General features: G+C 30.7%; 1 protein-coding gene across 1 annotated transcript; it reads left to right on the top strand.

Annotated features, from left to right (window-relative positions):
* The first annotated feature begins 1,433 nt into the window (after positions 1–1,433).
* LOC113394517 (uncharacterized) lies at positions 1,434–22,061 on the top strand. The gene is made up of 10 exons (XM_026631855.2): positions 1,434–1,491; positions 11,174–12,480; positions 13,900–14,050; positions 14,659–14,887; positions 15,050–15,146; positions 16,202–16,334; positions 18,647–18,864; positions 20,851–21,112; positions 21,190–21,265; positions 21,374–22,061. Exons 2-10 carry the CDS (start codon positions 11,212–11,214, stop codon positions 21,603–21,605), a joined length of 2,667 nt encoding a protein of 888 aa, XP_026487640.2. The 5' UTR covers positions 1,434–1,491; positions 11,174–11,211; the 3' UTR covers positions 21,606–22,061.
* Positions 22,062–23,961: the final 1,900 nt, after the last annotated feature.

The following is a 23,961-nucleotide window of genomic DNA, read 5'->3' as shown; positions in this document are numbered from 1 at the left end:
ATTTTGATTCAGTCACTACGGTACAATATGTTTGCTCTTAGTATGGCCAATTTTTCTACGAAGAAAGAAGTTTTGCTTAAGAAGTTGCCTTAATTGTCTCTTGTTTCTTTACCGTCTTTATCTCTTGTCTTCTTATTTTCTTGCTATTGCACTCAATATTCAGTAGACTCTGCCTTTCTTCTTCTGACTTTTGCATTTCCTTCAGATCTCGGTTCGGTTTGTATCGCTTCTGCTTTTATACTTATTTTTGAGCTGAATTACGGATTATTTTTATGTTGCTGTGCTGCGTTTGTTGTCCTTTTTTTAAACATAATACTTTTGTAGTCATCGATTATATTTTGTAGTCAAATGTATATTTATTCTTAGAAAAACCTTCCACATTTAGTTAATTTTAGGTTTACGCCGCTTAGCAGAAAATGAAGATTTTAAAAGAGGTTACACAAGAAGTGCTATTGATTATATTGAATTGGGTTTATAGTTTTATCGGTGTAATTATGATTTCCTTTTAAGAATCGCATTAATATCAGCGATCGACGTTCAGCATCTCAAACCAGTTTGTTCTGCAGCGCGGCGTCAATAAATCATCTTGATCAACCATCAACCAACCTCACCTCATTATTAAGAAGTGTTAGCACAAAAACAATTTATGGCTACTTACAAAAGTAACCATAATTTGTTGTTTTTTTACATTATCTAAACTATGATATATAAATTAATTATGGAATGCAATTATATAAATAAATTTTGCAAAAATAAAATTTTGTAATTGATTTGGAAATGATTAAAAACTATAAAAATTTAAACTCAACCCTGTCAGTTAAATATGAACAAATTCAGATCCCAAAAATAAATGACCGAAAATGATCAAAAATCTAAACCTTTTCAAAATCTATAATTATTTTAGGATGTTAAAATATAATTCGTTTTTGGTTACAGGTTATCTAACAAAATATTCATTTATATTCACGCTCATTCTTTCATATATAAAATAAAATCAAAATGTTAACAAACATACTATAAAAACAAAATGTATTTCTACCACCAATATCAATATTTACCTACACTAGTGGGCCAAAAATTTTTAATTAATACAACATAATTCCCACGACAAATCTACTAAAGTTTTTGGCAGAGGGATGTATATGGCTTTCTGTTTTCGTTCTCTTCCCAATGATTAATGATGTTCGCGTTTCGCTTATAAAACTTTTTACTTTGATAACAGAGGGGTATAAAATTAAAATAAATATATAATAGTTTTATTTGTGCTATAAATAAAAAAGATAGACACAGACATATAGAGTTGTTATAGTTAGTTACACATGTCGCGACACAATCCCAAAATTTACCTTTGTGACATTATTAAAATTGTGTCAACATGACGCGGTGGCGGCCGATCGCTCGTGCCGGTAGAGTTACAGCTACGGCGGCCAAAGCGGCGGTTACGGGCTTCGGCGGCAGTCGGCGTTCGTCGCCCGACCGCTCTCCGGTCCGGTAAATACAGCCTCCTTGCCTCCCTTGTATGGATTAATCGTAGCTAGCGAGGAGCGGAACCAGTGCGACCCACGCGCTCCCTGCGGTCGCTCGTCTCGACTTTCGTGTAGATCCGTATAGCGCGCTCGTAGCTCACTCCAGCTACGGAATCGTAACATCTCACCCGTAACATTGGTTTACCTTTAGCGAAGCTATTTTAAAGCATGCCATTATACATCCCCTACCCGTATTTAAATGATGAGTTAAATGTCATATTGATATATCATGAAAAGAACTAGTATAATTATTAAAGTGTAGTTGTCCGTGATATTCCAGTGTTAAGCAGTTTTTGATTTAGCGTAAGTATTGTATTGCATTTTACAAATAAATATATGAAAATAAATCCAATATAATTAAGCTGTTATATAATTCATATTGATAACAATACTGTAAATAAATAAAAAATGTACCATTCACAAATAAAACGTGAGATTTTTTGTGAATGATGTGATAAGACTACCCTTTTTTTGACTTAACTAACTTGTAATCTTCCTTGATAGATTTTGTATACTTATATAGTAGATATTTATATCCGTATTAAGATAAGCGTGCTTTAAAAATATATATTCAAGTGTTATTACCGTAGAATAAAAACTATTATAAACCTTTGTTTATAGTTTTAAACCATACCCGTCAACCCGTCGTTCATCTTTACGAAGTCAAGCGAAACAAAAGCATTGTTCGAGATAATGCCATATGAAATTATGGCCTAATTATTATCTAATCTGTAGGCCATTTTTCTTATGAAATACTTCAACCTTTTTTGAAATATATAAAACTGTTTAAATATAAACAACGGGTGGCTAGTCAATGTTAATAACGCTGCTTAGAATTTAACTGGTCAAGCAAGAATGTGGACCTGCATGGAACGCTTTGTTTGTAGTAATAGCACTTGGACGATGTGATTACAGGTCGATCGACCTGACAAATAACTTTTGAAATATATTACACAATAAAGATCGATTTTAATATCAGTAGTGTATACTTTATTGGGCTTACAATATTTTAATTATTTTTTATAAGTATTTTTATCACTAAACCATATTTAATGTTGCTTATTCATTCATATACGCATCGTGCAATAATAATTAAGTGAATATAACGTGTATATAACGTGTGTATAATAATTAAGTCTCCATTCAAAAATACAAATAGTCGTTTATCCCTTTTTAGAAATGCTATAAAAGTTACGTTATATAGAAAATAGTTACCATGGAAACAGTTTTGTAGCTAGCTATAAAAAAGGAAATAATCATTTCTATATAAAATATTCTCCACTAGCAGTGGCATATTTTTTATTGATTTAACGGTTACAAAAGTTGTTTTATTTTAACACACTGAAACTAAAAAAAATCGCACTGAAAGAACACATCTCGTTTGCTAATGGAATCCGAAATGCAAAAATAAAAATCTTATTTATGTTCCGTATGTATTTCATAAAATCATTATTATCAATGAAGATAAAAAATACAATTATTGTATGATAATTTGTTCGGTGTGTGCACGCATCGCGGAAAGGGTGACATGGTATTAAATGAAACTCGGCATGGCTCCTACCTTTCATACGCAATGTTTTTTTACGATAATAAAAGGATTGTTGGAAAGGGGTTTTTTGCAAATTGTATTTTCAACATTAAATATATCCAAATGAACAAAGTCACGGGCACAGCAGCTCGTATTTAATAAAAGCGATTCAATGCAACTCTGACCCATTCTCTGTGTATTGTGTGCGCGTTCTGTACCAAAACAAAAAAACATTTACCATGCGGAAATTCGGAATGATTTTTACGTGCGAATTGTTTTTAAATACGTTCCTTTTGATAGGCTGTGATTTTTAAGTTTCTATATGGGCTCATTTATACGATTCAATTATTTAAATAAGACCAAATATTTGTTTTAAATGTACACAACACTAGCAATATATTTTATGACATTCCTAGCTAAATAAAAAAACTGCATTCGCAATAATGTTGATATTTGTTCCTTAATTAGTGTCGTTAAAATCAATTCTTTATTTTCATGACAAATTACCACGATAATTTATATAACCGATATTTTTTCATATCATTTTACTAGCACTACATCTCTAGAAAACATCAAATCCTAAACTTCATTGTGCACATGCTACGTGAAACGAATTATAAATGCAGCAACAACACGTTAATCATTCTGAAAATTCCTTTTCTACTCGGAATTAATTACCGTAACGGTTTAAAATAAAATGGCAAAGAATGGAAAAATGAGTATCACCTTGTGCAACCCTTTTTTGTATGTGTACAGTAGCCGCTTTAAAATCAGTTTTGAGATCTTCTGACTTCAATATCAAGCTAAAAGGTTGTCATTGAAAAAAATTGTAATGCTGCGTATATTTATTTTAGTTCTTCTTATATAATTTACTTTTCGTTTAAAATTATACACTGCTATGTTAATTTTAAATTAATGTATGCACAGAAGTGTTTTCGAAATAAAGGTATTATAATAATATTATAGTATATTGTGATATTCTCATGTACCTATTTGAATCAACGAAAGTAAATCTGTGCCCACAGATTTCACTAACAGACACTATGCCAATAACCACATCGATCTCGGTTTTTAAAAGAAAAATCTTCTTAAAAAATCCAAAAATATGTCTAAGCACTTAAATCTTTACCTAAGTTTTTCATATCTGCAACAGTTTTGTTAGGTTCTTTAAGAAATTCGGTCCTGTGGTTGGTCATCGAGTTTATGTCAAAATTTGATATAACTAATCAAGTACGTATGTCACAATTCAATATGATTGTGTCATGCACTTAATTGAATACTGTACAATACATAGCATTTACAGCCCCTTCGAGATTAGTTAACCGTAATTTTCATTGTTTCTAGATATTCTGACATACACTGTTCGGGGATTGACATTAATATGATGTAAATTCTGATATTAATTTCCTTATGGAATATTATTTGCTTATTACTGCATTTTTTTTAGTAATTGTTAATTCAAAAAGAATACCCGAAACATTGAAATTTCTTATTAGGTAGTTGTCAGTACTGTTACATTTACCGTTTGCTCATCTTTGATCATTGTATATAATAAATACGCACTTCGCGAGTTTTAAATCCACATTATTAGGATAAGTAGCAACTAATACACTGACGTTTCAGTTTATTGCTTTATAATATGGTTTTGTTAACTAACCAGTACATTAGTTACTAAATAATGATCAATTTAGTCTCAGAAAGACTATATCAAATAGTAACTAACCATTGTAATTACAGGCACATAGCATCTTATGACGATGTAAAAAATGGTCAAAAAAAACCGCGCCAATGTCTACGGGCAGTGGTGACCATTTACCATCTGGTGGCCCATTTGCTTTCCGTATACCTAAATTATAAATAATAGAGGATTTTGCGTTTTAAATTTTAAGATAATATCAAATTTAGAACATTATACCACTCAGTGTTTCAACACTGACAGCCTCGATACTAAAGTACGCGTATGTAACGCGCGTGTAGAGCACATGAGTATTACTTAGTTTTATATCTTTACCGGTTTTAAGCCTTACTATATATAACTATGAATATTATAAGAAAAAAATTCTAGGCTTTTTGTATATTCTCCATGCTCGACAAAATGTCGGAGTAAGTGTAGTTTATTTAATATTTTATTTAAATATCATTCTTTTTGTAGAATCTATATAGTCACTTAAAATAGCAGAAATATTTTTTAAAAATATTGAACTATTTTTTTAGAGCTGATTTAGAGATTTGGAGCTGATAATTATTTAATATTATCAGTAAAGCCTAGGCTAAAATTATTATTTACTCGATGTGGCTGAATAAAAAGTCCCCTATACACGTGTATACACGTTTAAAATGTAATGACAATAAATTTTGAATATAATGCACTTCTAACCATCTCCATTCATAATTCATAATTTTATTTAATTGTGTACATTAGCGTAATATATAATATCTATGAACGATAACTTTAAGACTGATATAATTTCTTCAGTCAAAACTGAAAGTACCGCCATATTGCTATTTATCAATTACAGCTGAGTTGAACACAACACTGGTTTCAGCTGGTGCGTATACTTCGGAAATTAAACAAAAATAATTATACAAACAATAACTGTCAAAGAAATGTGTATTTTTAAATTGAATATAAATTACATTAATTATATATTTTAGCTATTATGTTACATACCTAGAAGATAAAAAAATACTCCATTCAGATATAATATTGCATAAATAAAAGCGAGTTACTGAAATGAAGTTAATTATGCGACTTGTCTGCTTTATAGATATGCTAATTAACCCTGTCTTACATAAGACGTATTTCTTAAAAAGCTCTAACTTTATTTGTCATTTATTTAAAATGTTGCTTTCTTCTATAGTTTATCATCTTATTTATAAATTGCATCAGACCATTTATATATTCGTTATTTTCAAATAAAAAAATAGAATACATTTATTTTTATTCGGAACAGATGTTATCTGTGCCTTTTAGATTTAATAAATGAATTCAGATGGTTTTTTTTTGCACGTTATGTGGTATTTTCTCTGATGTGAATATTGATGATTTTTTTTTTATTGAATAGATTATGGTATATTCAGACCGAATGGATTTTAATTGAAGGAAAAAAATATACTAATAAGGGTGGAAACTGAGTGTTGCTAAACTTGTTATGTGTGTGTTTTATTTATAAATCCCTTTCAATGTTATATATTTTTTTAATTGAATGAATGAAATTGAATGAATGAATCTTATTTCAATTTTAAATTATAAATAAAAACCTAAAGTTGGAATGAGGGTTGTAAACTAAAATATCCATCAGATTTGCAATCGTTTTCCGATGTATACAAAGCAAGGCATATCTGTTAAGAAAATAAACTAATATAATAATATAATAAGCTAATGTTAGTAAAGATCTAAAATCGTCTCAGTCCATTGAGTTATAGTGGTTTTCTGAATTGTATTATAAACAATTATCGGATACGACTAACGCGCCATCTATTGTACGTAATGTATATTAAAAATCAAAATTGTCAGTATGTTTCAACTTAAGATTAACAAGATTTATTTTAGTAATCCAGTTAGTACTTCACCTACATATTAATTTAGTTTTGTAGATTGTATCTACTCTCTGCTACGATAAATATAATGTTAGACGGTGACTTATATTAACTGTGGCCATTGTAGGCGCGGAATGCTCCTACATTCTCTATTTTCGATTGTTTTTTCTGGACGAGTGAGCATTTTTCTTCGTTGCTTACAAATGACCGCTTACCTACATCGAAATCTTTTCGTACATTTTATTCTCCCTACTACAGACGCTTCCATTATTTTGTTAATGGAATGATAGGTAGACATGCCCGGACAATAAGAGCCTACGTAATATATATAATAGATGTAGGTAAACCGTATACGTTACTATTAATATTACGGACATACCTACATATTGTTTTTTTTATATTTTAAAAAACAATAAAACAGTCATTATTATATATATATTTAATAACAATAATTATTATAATAAAAACATATGCATAAGCAAAAGTAATCTAATTTACGATGTAAACAATTACTTAATTTATAATATATTATATAACTATTCGTTCTAGCAAAATCCAGCAGACAATTTCCTGCCTGTGAATATATACCAATTTTCATGGCGATCGGTTGAACGGTATAGAAGTTGGAGTGCTGCAGAACCATCTAGTGGTTGGAATAAAGTGGATAGTATCAAAACTTTCTCCATGAACAAATACATTAATGTCTCAACTTACGTGGTGATCGGTCAAACAATCTCGAATTCTATTAATCTTAAACAGATTAAGAACAAACATCAATTTCTTTGTAAATATATCGAAAGACGACTTCTTAATATTCAATTTAATATAACAGATTTATAATTCCTTCTTTTATAATTATTTATCCGCTTATGTAACAAGTATTCATTTAATTGTTGGTCTAAATAGTTCACAGCACAAGAAGTTATTCATAATGTATTATACTAGGTACCCGTCCCGACTATGTACGGCTAAAATAAAAATGTTATCTCACGCTTTTTTAATTTGACCAATACGATATACTTATAGACATTCTGCTAACCGATCTATTCGCCTGTACTGTCCTAATGCGCCGTAAAACACGCTCCGCGTATTTTTTCACGCGCTCATCTAATTGTCTCGTAATATTTCGAAAACTACTGGTTCGAAATTCAAAGTGTAAAAGTCAATACAACTATGTTAAACGTTCACAATTAACTTGTGATTATGATAAAAAATAATACTTTGCAATTAAATTAAACGAAGGTTGTCGTTAATTTTTTCCCATTTTTTTTAAACATTCATTTGATTCACAAACAGATTGCTCCTATAAACATATTTTTAGTGTATCTGTTATAATTATGTACAGGCACACTTATACATTATTTTGGTTTTTAGTTGTTTATACCAATCAGAATAGTAGTTTTTGTATTTTTTTAAATTTAAATTCAATTAGTTTTTAGCTTTTACGCGAAACCGTGCAAAGTTAACAAATAAAACTCTCCTCTTTATAATATTAAAAGCATGTGAAGATTTTAGTTGAAATTTTATTAATTTTAATATCGTTGGCTTTGTATGAACCTACCCAGAGGTAGGTACCATATATATTCCACAGTCAAACAGCGATATTAAATTAGTATTTTTGTGTTAGTGCCCAGGGTTGATAGCGCAATAGTTGATAGGAATGGTTAATATTTCTTATAGCGTCAATGTCTTTGGACGGTGGTCTCAAGTCCTTGATCTTAATATAGGAGTCTAAATATGTATGTAGTTAGTATTTAAAAACTAATTAACGAAAAGAATCTTTTTAAAATAAAAAACGAAATAATTAAATCTCTTTTGTATTTTTCTTAACGACACTAATAATCCGGGACGGACAAATACTCGATAAATGTTAGTAAAAAATATTAGGAAAAACGTAAACATCAATGTGTCTCGATTTCAGTTAACATTCATTAATAACCTTGACCTTTAGCTATAAACCTTGTTAAAGGGGTGATTAGTTAAACAATGCTGTGTCTTTTTCCTTCGAATATCAAATCAACGATAACAGAAATTGAGTAATCAATGTTTAACTAAACACCCGCTTATTATACTCATTTGTAAATAAGATCGTTAAATTCTATTGATGTTATACATTATAAAAGACTTACAATATAGGTTGTGTAGAAAATACAACATGTCCGCTGTCTGTCCCTGTGCATGCTTTGATCTTTAAAATCAAATCGCAAAAAAATATATTAAAAAAATCGCATGAAAATCCGCTGTGTAGGATTTTGACGCGGATTTTTTTTTTTAATAGATAGATTCAAGAGGAAGGTTTATTATACATATTATTATTTCACTGATTATTTCAGAGGTTTCTAAGTGATGTCGTAAATAAACACATATTTTTGCGCTTACATTGCAAACGCTAGCTGAAGCCTACGAGATAGATCAAAATAATGTAGTACAGTATTGTACACTTTAAAAAGGTCTTTAAAAAAAGTCCGGGATAGTATATGTCTATATCTTAGTGATAGCCCACCATAACCATTTTTATCCTATACTTTTAACGAGAAATAATGGCTTATTTTCGAAGAGATTTTAAGCAATACAGCATTAATCTTTATCAAATTAAGTACCTTAAATACATTGTGCATTTAATATAGATCAATATGGCCCTTTACAGCATGCAATTTAAATGAATATTTTCGAAGACATTACAGATTTAAAATGCAGGGACATAGCGGTTTGTATTATCTAATGATAAAAAAGCGTGAACGTAGTAAGACATTCTGTAGTATTCTGTTATATATTTTAATAATTACTTTAGCGGGTCGCTAGTATTCATTAAAATATAAAATAGAAATTTAAGTACTAATGAATCGTCAAACGCTACCGGCGATTCGGAATGTTCCTAGATTCTCTCAAGAAGAATCTACAAGAAAGATTTTTGTTCTCTTTTTAACTTTTTGTTTTTTTTTACATATGGGTATAGTAAATCCTACAATATCCAGCAATAGTTAATTCCATTTACATTTTTCTCAAATTCTGATACAGATTTTAAAGTAAAGTAAGGTTGGTTAAGAAAATTAATTTTATTCAACTTACAAAGACGTAGACTTCATTAAACTAGGTTTATTACAATTTATTTTCTGTTGACCCACTTTAACAGACCATCGTATTTTATTACTATTATAAAAAACATCCTTCTAATATCCTTTTATGAAATGAAAGTGCAAAGAATTTTTTTTCCAGATCGCACCTGTAGTTTGTTGATGAACGCGAAACATAATTTATATTATTGGGTATAAAATAATAAATTTAATTGTAGCATTAAAAAAATATAACAGTTAGATATCAACGTCACCATAAAGGTTATTAGTCTTCGGGCCATTTCTTATATAATGTAAAATAAAATATAATAATATTTGCCGATGGGGTAGCGAGGAGGAGGCCCGTCTACCTTACTAAAAATTCACACTTAATTGGAGTTGAAGAGGAGTTTCAATTTGGGGAGAAATCCTATAATACAGTTACAACTTTTAACATCTACTTAAAACAAAAATTAAAATCACCGACTGACAGACACAGCCTAAGCTGATGGTTCCAACAGTATGAAAACATGGATAGGAATAATTCCTTATGGAATGTAGAGCACTAAGAAATAATTTCTCTAAATGAATTTCCTAAGAAATTTAAATGGGTGGGATGAAAATTTGTATAGAAGTTCCTCATTTTTATAGGGAAGAATATTGAAAATCTCTGTGTATACTTCTGTTTACGAGTAAAAGACAGCTGAGACAGCTCTTTTGAAAATTTATCACCCGAGAATCTGAAATTGGGGATGAAATTTTTGTATTGCGGTTCGCTTTTTTTAACATAGACGTCTATATTTTGACCTCTATTTATGAGTGAAAGATATAGTATTAGTATAGGATTTTGGCAAATTCACCTCTTAAGAGGTTGAAATTTCTGACCAAAATTTTGTATAGAATTCACTTTTTCTCAATGTTTGAATTATGGAAATTGGTCCTTGAACATGCTTATGTGTAAAAGACAGTTGTTTCAGGACTTTTGTAAATCCATTGCAGGTTACCAGAAAACTCTAATTCGGAGGGTTGTTATAACATTTTTCCGATGGTATGTCCCATTGCATGCATGTTTAGTATAAATAAAATTATACAGAGTAATGTAAAGTATTGTGTAATTTTGTATACACGTACTACTACTATTATACTGTTGACTTGTATAGGGGATCTTGCTAGCTCTATCTTTCAGCGTATTCAACATATGAATTTGTGTACATTTCTTGAATAAACAAACCAAAACCCAGCGCAGGGTATTTTTCAGAGGGTAATGTAAAAATACTACAGTGCATTATATGAGCTTGAACATCAGATCCGCTCTCTACGAATATGTTTCTATTAACTCTTTTAATTTTCATTTTTCTTTGTTCCTTAAAATAATACGAGTATAATTTTATGATATATATTTCTGACATTTATATTATATTTTCTCATACATCGACTTATAGTAACACTATATTAAAACGATATACGGTAAAAATTAAAATTAATTAATTGTAAAAATAATCAATTGGTTTTTTCTGTTTCTTTAGAATGTCGACGATGAATTAAAAAACCACCAAGCACAATCATGATTCACGTGGACAGCTTCAAACGTTCGTCGCCGTCACCATCGCGATGCTCCGTTCGAAGTGACAGCAGGGTCTTTCGACAGCCACGTGTGATTCAAGTTAATCGCGATGCAGCAACAATGATGGACGAGGAAACTGTTGACAGCCCTGGGACCACTGCAGATGCGGGATGCGCGTCTGACTTCGAAACTCATGTTAACCAACACGGTGCTCATTTCCGTTCGCGAACATTCAGCGATGGATTTATCAGAAACACAAGCCTCGAGTTATTACTCGGTGTGGATTGTGAAGCTTGTTTAGCGCTCGCTTCACAAAGACACTGTATTAATGAACCAATATCCGAACAAGATTTCGATTTGGTGTGCAATTGTAATGTTCGACAAAATAATTACTTGAACTGTTATCGTGATTCTATTAAACAACGTGGGCACACTCTTAATATATACGACATAGAAAGGATCAAACGAGATACAGGGCGAAGTAGTCTTGCTATTGGATCGCATCGCAGTCTCGACAGAAAACATTACAAAAGCAAAACTATAGGAGTATCGAGTTACATTTCAAAACAATTCATTTCGTATGATCCAACTAACACACTCGTTCAAAAAATAAAAAGGAAATTGTCCAATTTAAAAAAAATAAAAGGCGAGTCTATTACAAAAAAACCACAGAACTCTCTTCAACTCGCTGAGATGGCCTCAAGTTCAACTAACTCATTAAAAAGGTTGTCGATGCTATCTCTTGTAGATAAATCTCATAAAAAAATGGACAGTCAAAGTCGCATCTTTTCATCTTCGAGTATACAATCAAAAGACGATTTAAAAAACAATGTGAAAACTTATGAGAATTTTTCCTCAAATATTGATCAATGTTTTGATCGTCTTCGTAGCACAAACATGGATAGTAATACCTCACAAAAATTTAATAAAACAAGAAATAACGAAAATAATGATGAACTTGTAACAAGAAACTCACCATTGATCAAATTTTCAACGCTTGATAACCGAAGTCGTTGCCGAAGCATAAGGAGACAGTTGTCGTATAACGATTTTCCATGCGACCGATATAGAGATCGCGTAGCCGACCCGTGGCCGCAAGACGAAAATGCTTTCATGTCGAGAAATTTACGAAACGACGTTGTTGATGATACACAAACATTTATCGAAGTCGATAAAGTTGTAAGAAATAACCCACGAAGTGCACATGCCCACTGTACTTGCAACACTGGCCGTGAAAGCAGAGTTCCTTCGATTTTCTACGATACACATGTAAGTTATTCTGAAATAATAAACCAATTTTAAAAATTGTTACAAGCTCGTCTAAGTTTGTTATTCATGAACATTCTACCACCAAACAGCAATTCTTAGTATTGTTGAGTTCGGTTTGAAGGGTGAGTGAGCCAAAGTAACTAAAGGCAGAAGATACATAATATCTTAGTTCCCAAAGTTATCGTGCATTTGCGATGTAAGATATGCTTAATATTTATTACTATGGTAATGTCTATAGGTGGTGGTTTCCACCTATAGACACCACCATCAGGTGGTCTATTTGCAAGTCTAATTATATAATATATTTAATCACAAATAAACGTTACATAAATGGAAAGAATATTAATAGTAACACTTTGCATAAACCAAACTTCTAACTAAGTTACGTAACTGTAAGTTTTGTGTTATCGAGTTCCTGAATTGATAGTATGAACTGATAGTCAGAAAATCGAATACAATTTTCGTTGTATTCGTAAAGTTTATACTTTTGTAAAAAGATGCAAAAATATTTCTCGTTGTAATTAATTTTACAGTCTACAAAGTGACCGAATAAGAAAAGATCTGGAAGCCTTTACCGAGTTTCGTTCAGACTTTATCGAGACCGGACATTCCTTTCAGTGGTCATTCTTTATTTTATCTTACATCACAGATCAAAGGCACACGTCGAAGAGGCTGAATGAGATGACTCTTTTAAACGTGAATGCGGTTGTATCCTTGATGGTTGAAATTCTTATTTTCTTTCTTTCTTATACTTATTTTTATTCTTACGTTTATATTTAAAAAATTAAAAAGGTATATTGATTATAATAATATTAAAAGTATATTAAATCCTGAGAGTCTTTATCGTAAAGTATTGTTGTGGACAGAAAACATGTGCTATTTAAATATACCAGTAATTTTAGTAGAGTTTAATAACACGAACGTGAATGTGAGAATGTGATATGCTCATTGACTATAATAATAACAAAATTAATAGGATACCCATATCAAAGTGGTGTATCTCCGTAAATCGGTTGAGAGATCACGAGTGAGATACGGTTCGAATTCTTACAGACTCGCACTGTAGCTATCACGGATCGTATCGCATGTAATGTTTATAAGCCTAAAATTTCAATGTCTATGTTCAGAGACATAATCACTACCACCATCTGACTAAACCGGCCCTTTCCATGTCTACGTTTTAGCCAACTAAATTCAAAATGCTGTATTTTCAATTTTCAAACAGCATAAAGTAAAATAATTCAGGTAATTACTGTGTTTCACACTTATACCTAAAACGTTCTTTTCTGCTTCTTCTGAAGAATGGCTGGTAGAGGAATATATTTTCCATAAACATAGCCTTTTATATATACATATATTTTGTGATACTACGTTATAAAATTAAATATTTTAAAAATGGAATTGATTCGAAATTATTAGGGCAAAAAACGTACAACACCGGCACCAGACGTAACGGATAGATCGGCTGGCCGCGTACCTGCCTGCAGCGCCTGTAAACCGGCTCAATGGCTGCCTACAACTACGACCTCAACAACTAGCCACAGCTCGACTACCACCGCCAACTCGTCGCGTGAGTTTTTGACAATTTTATAGCTTAAATATAAAATAAGCGTAGTCTATAACAATTTTTCAGAACTCATAAAATCACAAACCGTGTGTATGTTTGTGTAATGATGCACATTTATATACACACTCAAGCATTTATATAATAAAGTAAGTATTTGTCCATAGTTTTTTATTATATCCTGAAAAGACACAGATACTGACGTTCATAAATTGCAATAGTGTATACTAGTTGTTATTGACAGTTCTTTTTATTATTATAGCAAAGAAATATATTATAATACTTAAAATGTTTTCCAGATGAATACGTTCAAAGCAATAAATTCCACAACATTATGTCATCTATTAACCCGTCGGTAACTTCCCACTGAAGCGATCCAGGAATGTTGTTTGACAAGTAGATTATCGGGAAGCTTCTGACAACTATTGCTATGACCTAAATCGTTTTGATATATGTGCTGTCTAATACGATCGATCATAAATTTAATAGTTTCAATATCATTTCACATATATTAAATTTAACAAACAAAAATACATAGGTTATATGACCCAGACATGTTTATATTTATTGGTTGAAATCTATGGTTTTATAAAATATATGAATTATTTTAACAGGTTTATCCGCGTGGCATCGTCGTTGGTGCTGTGTTGCTATATTGGTGCTAGTGGCTGGCACGGCTTGCGTTGCCGGACCGTTGGCGCTTCGGGCTCCTCCAGGAGCGCCTCTTCATGAACGTCTTCGCCTTGCAGAACGACTTTTACATGATACACCACTCATAGATGGGCATAATGATCTACCGTGGAATATAAGAAAATTCTTACACAACAAAATAAAAGATTTCAGGTACTTGACTTTGCACGTGCAACTCTATCTCAAAAATTTATTATTTTTTAAATAAGTATAACGTCAGTTTAAGCTCAAAAAAAAAATTAGAATGAATTTAGAAAAAAACTCAATTATATTAAAATTTAGAAAAATATATCATATTTAAGTGTTTTGTAATAGATTCGATGAAGATCTTCGCACAATATCTCCTTGGGCTACGAGCTCTTGGAGTCATACCGACCTCCCTCGCTTAAAACAAGGTCGAGTTTCTGCGCAGGTGAGTAACAAATTAAAATTCTCACCTCAAAATAAGAATAGACTGCATGGCATGTGGACCCAACTGTAAATGTAATTATAATTTTATAATGTAATCTCCCTTACTTTCTGTTATAAAATTCGTCATTCTATTTTTAAATTGCATTCGATATAATGTTATTCAATTTAAAATACGATATATAAAAGAAGTAATAAAAATGCAATAAATATTTAAAACAGCTATACGAAGCAAGAAATTGAAAGATACTATAAGATAGCAGCTATGACTGACATCTTAAAACTTAAAACCTCACGGACCGAATAAGACTTGTGTTTTGAATGCTTTCTTTCAAGCGCCAAGCTATCTCACGTTTCCTATTACATGTCACTGCGTACAAAGAATGCACATTTATATTCCACAAGCGATCGTGGAATGTTATTCGTGCATGACATTAAATCAACTGCCAGTTAAAACATGTATTTCCATCCGTTTTGTATTAACGCACGTCATATTGTTATATACTCGTTTAATTCTAGCGTTAAATTATTTTATTAACCTACTTTTAAGTGACTTTTTCTCAGGATACTACCGACATAATATTTTTTTTTATGATTCTCTTACTGAGATACATATAAGATTTTAGTTTCTATACCATTCTTACCATTTCTATACCATTCTTAGTTATAGTACTCTATATACTAATAGATAATATAATAACAAAAACATTATACGCTCAAGGTCAAAACTGCCAACTTAATTAGAACAATTTCCTCTAATCCTTCCGTCCTACGGAGTTAAATTTCATATGTTCGGTCAGCTTCGATGAAAGCATTTTTATAATAAGCATGTGTTGATTCTACGGTCAGGATCATCTCCATGTTATAGGACTCCTTAACGGCCAGCAGTGCAGACAAGAAATTTTGTTATTCAGTTATGATCGCGCCCATTCCGAATAAGCGCTTTTAAATAAAATTATATTTAACTTTAACTTTTAATTAAAATCTTTCATCTACCTCTTTGCTTCACCCCTTAGTTATGTTATCTTGTAATACAGGTGTATTTTGTTTTACAATTAGTTTTGGGCCGCGTACGTCCCTTGCGACGCACAGCATCGGGACGCAGTGCAGCTGACCTTCGAACAAATAGACTTAATTCAGAGGCTGACCGACAAATATCATCCACAATTAACGTTCTGTACATCCTCTGAGGGTAAGTAAAAGAAATATAAAAATATAAATAGAAAAATATATCGTACGTCGGAATAAATTTTAAGTTTTCATTACAAATATTTCCATAGTATTGAATGTTTAACCCAATTCATATACAAATATAAAAATACGAGAATAAAAGATGAATACAAAAAGAGGAGGTGCGAAAGCGATCTAATTGCTTAAAATAGGATCTTGACTATTGGACAGCATAAAATATAAACATCTACGAGGGATGCGGACAACACAAATCTCATATAAAACTTAAAACGCATTATATATTATATATGAAGAAATTCAATTTAAACATTACAAATACGAAACAGATCGCTATAATTGATATTTGTGAGCTATAACCAGCCAACCAGCTCTGTGCAATGTCAACGCTGCGTAATACTGCATCCGCTCTATGCAAACTTCGCCCGTAATATAAGTGTAGGTAGAAGTACAAATACCGCAAAAGTAATAAAATTATATTTTGAAATAAATCAAGAATTCCACGTAGTTAAACTTATATTTAAAACTTTTACGTAGGTATATCTTTACAAGCTTTATAGGCAATCATTTGTATTGTATACTGAGGTCCATAAATAACTAAAGGAATTAGCTGCCACTGTTGGGTTATTTTCCTTAATGACAGCAGATATTGGCTCATTATTCATTCGGGTCTCTCGCTTTTCTAAACGTTAAGTATACTATTTTTCATAAGCAGTAATACTTTTATTAAGTTAAGTATTTTTTTGCGTAATATCCAACGACGACTTTCAATCATTATTGAAATCGATAACTACCTTTTCTTTAACGAGATTCTTAAACGGGAATTCGATATTCAAAACAAGATACAGAGAATTTCTTTTACATAAAACAATATAAACATTTACCGTTAGTAATAAAGTAGGTATTAATTTGTCGTTTACTTAATTTTTCCTATCGCTCAGCTAGAACTTAAACTTTACGAAATTTGGATTAGCATATAAAAAGGCCTTTTAACTCTTAAAAAAATCTAAGCTGAATTAATTTTATCGTCTTGAATTTTGCCTTAACGAAATTGTTTTTTTTTTTTCACTTTCTTCTGAATAGTCATTAGTGTTACAATAAATCAAGCTGCCAACGCAGAATGCCTTTGCACATTAAACAGTTAAACGAGGGTTCGAAAAAACTATTTCCGTTACAAAATGAATTATTCTTATATAAGTATTATATTTACAGGTACGTGTTTATTATTATTGATGTCACATTAACATGTAGGTATACACAGAGACAGATATTATTTGACGCTTTCTTAAACCATATTAGTCTCTCCACAGATATTTATTAGTTTTCATCCGCGTTTCGTTTTTGGGGAGGTGACCTATAGGTATAAAAAAAGCTATATCTATAGCTTTTCTTTCTTGGGTTCAAGCTTGCTTGTTTCGCATTTATAATATTAATTATTAGTATAGATAATGCACGGGTGCATATATATATATGTGTGTGTGTGATGGTGAGTGTGAGGTGATATTCTATAGGTCCATTATCATAGCTTTAAGCAACAAGAGAGAAGGCCTTTGTCCAGCTGTTTGACAATTACAGGTGGTTACAACTAAATAATTATCTGAACCGAAGTAATCTCTGATTCAATTATTTTTTTCAAATTCAAATTTCATTTAATTTTTAACAAAATTGAAGTTACGCTTTAAGCTGTTTCACAGATTAACAGATATATTATGTACGCCTGCAAAATTCTTAAAAATGAACTTACCTCACGGCGTTTTCCTTGACCGCACTTCATTAAAAGAATATTTAATTGTTAATAAATATTTTGTTCATGAGAGTTTCCTCTCAAATCATATGTTTGACATGTTAAAACATAAAATTTAATACATCACTTATCGCTAACTTTATATCATTATTGCTCAAAGGCCTTGCCTTATTTTCTCTTACTTTTAGATTACCCATAATTATTCCATAACGCTTTTCGACTTTGAGTCAATGGATACACTTACGACAGAATTTTATCCAACACATTTAGGTGCTGACGATTTTCCTTTATCACCACACGCAAGATGAATTTTAAACACAAATTAAGCGCACCAAACCTCAGTTGTTCTCGTCCGGAATTAAACTCGCTATCTACGGTTCAAATCCACGTGTTCCATCTATAAACACAATACAATGTATATCATTTCATTCGGTAAAATTTAAAACGTTTCAATTTCTAAGGTAATAACGGAAAACATTTTTTTTCCAACAATTTATTAAAACTTTTTTTCTCTTTATGATTTCTAGATAATTAAAAAATGTAGTATGACATTGATGAAATGATTATTTTAGATATATTGGCGGCTCACGCTAATCAACGTCTGTGTTCGCTTGTGGGTGTGGAGGGAGGTCATGCTATCGGGGGATCACTGGGCGTTTTGAGAACCTTGTACCAGGTCGGCGTTAGATATCTGACACTGACATCCACTTGTGATACGCCTTGGGCAGAATGTGCATCTGCCGATCGACCAGATTCTATTCAAAGAGGAGGATTGACGCCGTTCGGTAAGGTATGTATAACAATTGTAACTTTATATTGTTCATTTATGTATCTCTAATGAACATACTAATATCAATTTACAACTTGATATATTTATATGTTATACATTTTAAAAGCATTTTCTTACAAGATATTTTAGGTCAGGATCATCTACAACAAATATTGATTGAATAACATACATATATTTCGACTCTATTTAATAATATGATATATAAATATATTTTTCATTAAATACAGTCAATGTATAACAGAAAGATCTATTTAATATTCAGCTACACTTACTGACGTGATGACTGACGGTATGAGTTATTTATCACCTCAAATTTCAGAAATTGTATTATTGCTACAATAGTAAATCATAGTCCATCGTGTTAATCTAGTTTCGTGCGTATACGTCTAAATATCGAGATCCTGACTTTGTATCTTGAGCCGAGAAAGTTATAATAATTGGGTTCTATTGATTTTTCACCGATAACGCTAGATTGGCATCGCATTGGACTATGAGATTTGTGGTAGGACCATATGAAAGTCCGTCTGGGTAGGTACCACTCATGAGGCATCCTAGCGCCTGACAGCAATACTTAGTACGGTTGTGTTTCGGTTTGAAAGGTGAGTGAGCCAGTGTAAATATAAGGACATGAGACACATAATTATTGTTCATTATAATGTGTCGTGCAGATTGGTTTGTCACCGAAATTATTTGACGTATGTCGACGACTGTCTGAAATTTGGTCAGGAGAATATTAAATACTAAGTTTCATAACTAGTTCACGAACAACTTAGTTAAATTCATCGCAAAAATTAAACACAATCATAGTAGCTGTTGTTTAATTTAAATATGGATTATGTAAACAATAATAATTATTAAATTTCAAATACATATATGGAAACAATTCTCAATTATCATCCCAAAAAATCTATTTTCGAAAAATAAAACATATTTTGGAGTTTAATATTCATATAAAATTTTCTTAAAAACGAAGTAATGATAATACAGGAATATCTATTATTATTTATTGTTCTATCAGTACTTTCTCCAAGTATATAAAAAATAATGTCAAGCTTAATTTTAAAGAAATAAAATAATTTACTGAAAAAATCTTTATTGTACGCATACGAAGCCGGTGCGGATTTTTAGTACAATATAAATCATTGACCTCTTTTGCAATAAACGGCTCTTTACTGTTATTATTATGAGCAAGCACTTAACATTTGGAGTCTCGAAGGTATTCAGGATAATATTACAGCGGGTAATCAAAACAAAACCGTAAAGATCGAGATGTGGAGTAGAGTGAGTGTTCCATAATCATAAACATCCTATGCCGCTGCAATATTTTGCTTTGAACTTCGGTTGCTTGCGAAGCCGTTCTTTGTTTTACGTACAACGATACTTTTCGTAACATTTTCTTTTGTTGAAACCACTCACTGCAAGTTAAGCATCAATTTTTGTAGGAAAAATAATGTAGCGGAATAAGAAACTTAATGAAAATTCACACAAAAAATCTGAAACAGTAAAATATAAATATGTTATAAGCGTTTAGTTAGGGTTTTTAAAGCCACTTTAAAGTCAAAGACACTTATTTTCATATTCAAACCAGTTGCAATGAATATAAAGCGTCTAATGAGAAGCCTTTTCATATTTTTTGAGCAACTATGGTTAATTTTTTTCACATGAACAAGAATATCCTTTCCGGCAAAGGTTAAATTTTAGTACAATATTTTTGTAAATTATTTTTACGGTACTTATTAAATCTCATCTTATTATATTATATTATATTATATTAATTGAAAGCTAAGCTTGTTAAATTTTTGATCATTTAAAAACATAACGTGTACATTAATATTCACCATGTCAATATAATAAAAGTTAAACTTTAATAACGGTAGCCACTAAATTTTATCATAGCATTTCCATTTTTACCCAAAAAAAAAATGTATTTTGATGTAATTTTAATTTGTATAGTAATTAGCTTTAAACAGCGTTGTGACTTTTCAGGTAGTGATAAAGGAGATGAACAGGCTTGGCATGTTAGTGGATTTATCACACGTTTCCGAACGCACGATGCGCGACGCTCTGTCAGTATCCCGAGCACCGGTTCTTTTTTCACATTCTTCAGCGCGCGCTATCTGTAACGTCACTCGCAATGTGCCTGACAGCGTACTGCGACTTTTAGCAGCAAATAAAGGCCTTATAATGGTCAATTTTTATACCTCCTTCCTGACATGCAAGGATACGGCGACCGTTCAAGACGCAATTGGTAAATACTCAGTGTTGCAAACTACAATAAATTTATACCTAGTAGGTTTGTACAACACTTTACATTTTTAATTACAGAACACATAAATCATATACGCGACATCGCTGGTGTAGAAAGCGTGGGCTTAGGTGCAGGATACGACGGCATCAATTAGTAAGTACAAACATCGCATTTTTGTTCTTTTATTATTCAAATTAAAACGCTAATGAGAATTTTTCATTTAAATAACTTTTTTCTAACTATTATTTTCCTTATTAATAGCACACCACAAGGCTTAGAAGATGTATCTTCATATCCTCTCTTATTTGCCGAGTTAATGGAGGATGGTTGGAGTATAGAAGATCTCAAAAAATTGGCTGGCCTTAACCTTCTACGTGTCTTAAATGCTGCGGAACGTGTATCTCGGGAGCTGGCCTCCGCGCACGTAACTCCTTATGAAGAAGTTGCGCCTCGCACTTTTGATGCTCACAACTGTTCCAGCCAAGACATTTAATAACAAAAAAGCAATTACAACTTTGTTCTAAAAAATATATATCTGAATGCTATCAGTAACAAGCATCTACTACTATATTTAAATATTTATCGCTACATGTTATGGGCGAAGTGTTTATAAATAGCAAGTAGTTCTCAAATGCTCTTATAAAAGTTTTAAGCGTGTATCAGATCACTATATCGATATATTTTTTCTGAACAAACACGTTTTTCTTTTATATTATCAAATTATGGTCTATATTTGGATATATAGACTTTACCTCCAGCAAAAAGCTATTTTGTTAATCAATTTTTAGTAGCCTAACAGTGACAAACCGCATCAATTTAAAACAATCGTGACATTCTTTGTGCTATTCAAAGTCAACCATTTAATTACATATCTCAAAAGATAGTCAACGTTTCACAGATAACGACCTAAATTATTTTTTCTACTAAAATATAAGATTAATAAAAATTACCTTGGCTCTTTTTTATTTATTCATAAATTTTAATGAACTTTTAACGTCTTTTTGTGCAATATGCTTAACGACCATACGTCCTAGTAGGATATAGTACCGCTTTCAAGTCTCATATCTATTGTCCTTAATAAACATCAAAATATCCATATATGTAATAGAATATTACATTAAAAACGATAACATGTATTTTTACGGAGTTTCCCTTTCTAAAAACAAAATGTAGGTAATACCAAAACTAAAAAAAAACAATTGAGTACGTTTTTTTTTAAACAATTCGTTCTTTTGCAAAAAATATATATGGTCGAGTATGAGTCGTATTATGTACATCGTCCTAGTAGAATGCTCTTCGTCCATAACATATTATACACCTGCCCATTTAAAAAGTCTTATAGTGTGAATAATCATTTACCTAGTTCTTAAAATTAAACGTTATAATTTGTATTTTAATAATATGTTACACAAATTATTAATTTTAGTCTCTTTAGTTTGAAAAACAGCATTATTTTAAACAAAAAATATTAAAAAAAAACACGTAATAAAAAGATTATTTACAAAATAAGAAATGAGTTGGAATGAGGTATGGTCATACATATATTATGAGTAATAAGCCATAATTTATAGGTATGCATGTTTTTGTAAGTTGCTTGAAAACATTCGGAGCTGGACTGATATTTTATCTTTATATGAATAAGAGAACGTAATTTATTATACCTAGTATAGATTTTCAGGTTCGTATAAAGTAAATATTTAAAATAAAAAAAATAAAAACATATTGTGGACTTCAATTATATCCCAAGCTTTAATACATTATTGTATATCTATTTCGATAATTGTAGTTTCCTTCCCAATATTAGTCGAAATTTTTTAAAATTGATCTACAAATATTTAAATTTATTAAAATATACAGTATCTATTTAGTGCCATAATAATTAGTACATTAAAAAAAATAATGTTAAAATTTATTGCATTCGTTGATGATGTCGTAACTGAATGTAATAACTACTTTTTAATATATTATTTATTGTTAACGAGCTACTTTCTTGAATTATCTCTAAAAGCAGTTTAAAAAATAATCTATTCACGTAACAACCAATATCAACAGTTACGCAACGGAACTACGTCGAAATAAATTTATCGCTGTCAGACAATCAATCCACTGCATAAAAGTCTTAGAATTAGTATAAACGCACATTTATAAATGAAAATATTGTGAAAATTTGTTTGTGTGTAGTTTCTGGACGAGGTCGAAAATTATTTATAGGTACTCAAATCATACTTGCCTTTAAGATAATTCTTGAAATATATTGCTTCTAATTTAAAAACGTAGACATTTTTAATATATTTAGTAAAAGAGTTGCCAATGTATGTATATAATTTGATTTAACTGTTATTTTGTGTGTTATAGATATTTTATAATGCAACACATTATTGTTATTAATAAAATTTAAATAGCTTTATTTAAAGACGACCAAAATAGTATGAACCATAGATTAGATACCTATAGTATAAGACTTTGAAATTTTATTTATAAAATTATATATTTCATCCAACGAGATGAAAAACTTTTTGTACCTTCCTATTAAAACGCAATATTAATGTACGTATTTGTTATAAAATTAGTAATAATAGACCGATCTTAAGACTGACATTTTAATGTAACCTCATCTAACATTACTGTTAACTGAAAATTTTCATCTTAAGATTTGTTTATTATTTCCTTTAAATCTGATTTCTTTTATAAAATTTGTAATTATAAAACGAAAATTAATATTAATTATCTATTTCATAAACGATTATAAGTATAATTAGTTAACACATTTGTAATGAAAGCAATACTTTAAGTTTTTTTTTCCTATCAATAACGGATCGCTTTGTGTTAGTAAATTAGATGAAAATAGA

The sequence above is a fragment of the Vanessa tameamea genome, chromosome 4 (genome assembly GCF_037043105.1).
Source record: "Vanessa tameamea isolate UH-Manoa-2023 chromosome 4, ilVanTame1 primary haplotype, whole genome shotgun sequence".
Classification (NCBI taxonomy): domain Eukaryota; kingdom Metazoa; phylum Arthropoda; class Insecta; order Lepidoptera; family Nymphalidae; genus Vanessa; species Vanessa tameamea.
Note: the sequence above shows the minus strand (reverse complement) of the source record. Positions and strands in the feature narration are given on the sequence as shown.

Excerpts from the sequence above, each read along its gene's own strand:
- LOC113394517 (XM_026631855.2), top strand. The coding sequence starts at position 11,212 with ATGATTCACGTGGACAGCTTCAAACGTTCGTCGCCGTCACCATCGCGA. Across the intron at positions 14,051-14,658 it reads TACCACCGCCAACTCGTCGC|GTTTATCCGCGTGGCATCGT; the intron begins GTGAGTTTTTGA and ends TTATTTTAACAG. Across the intron at positions 18,865-20,850 it reads GATTGACGCCGTTCGGTAAG|GTAGTGATAAAGGAGATGAA; the intron begins GTATGTATAACA and ends GTGACTTTTCAG.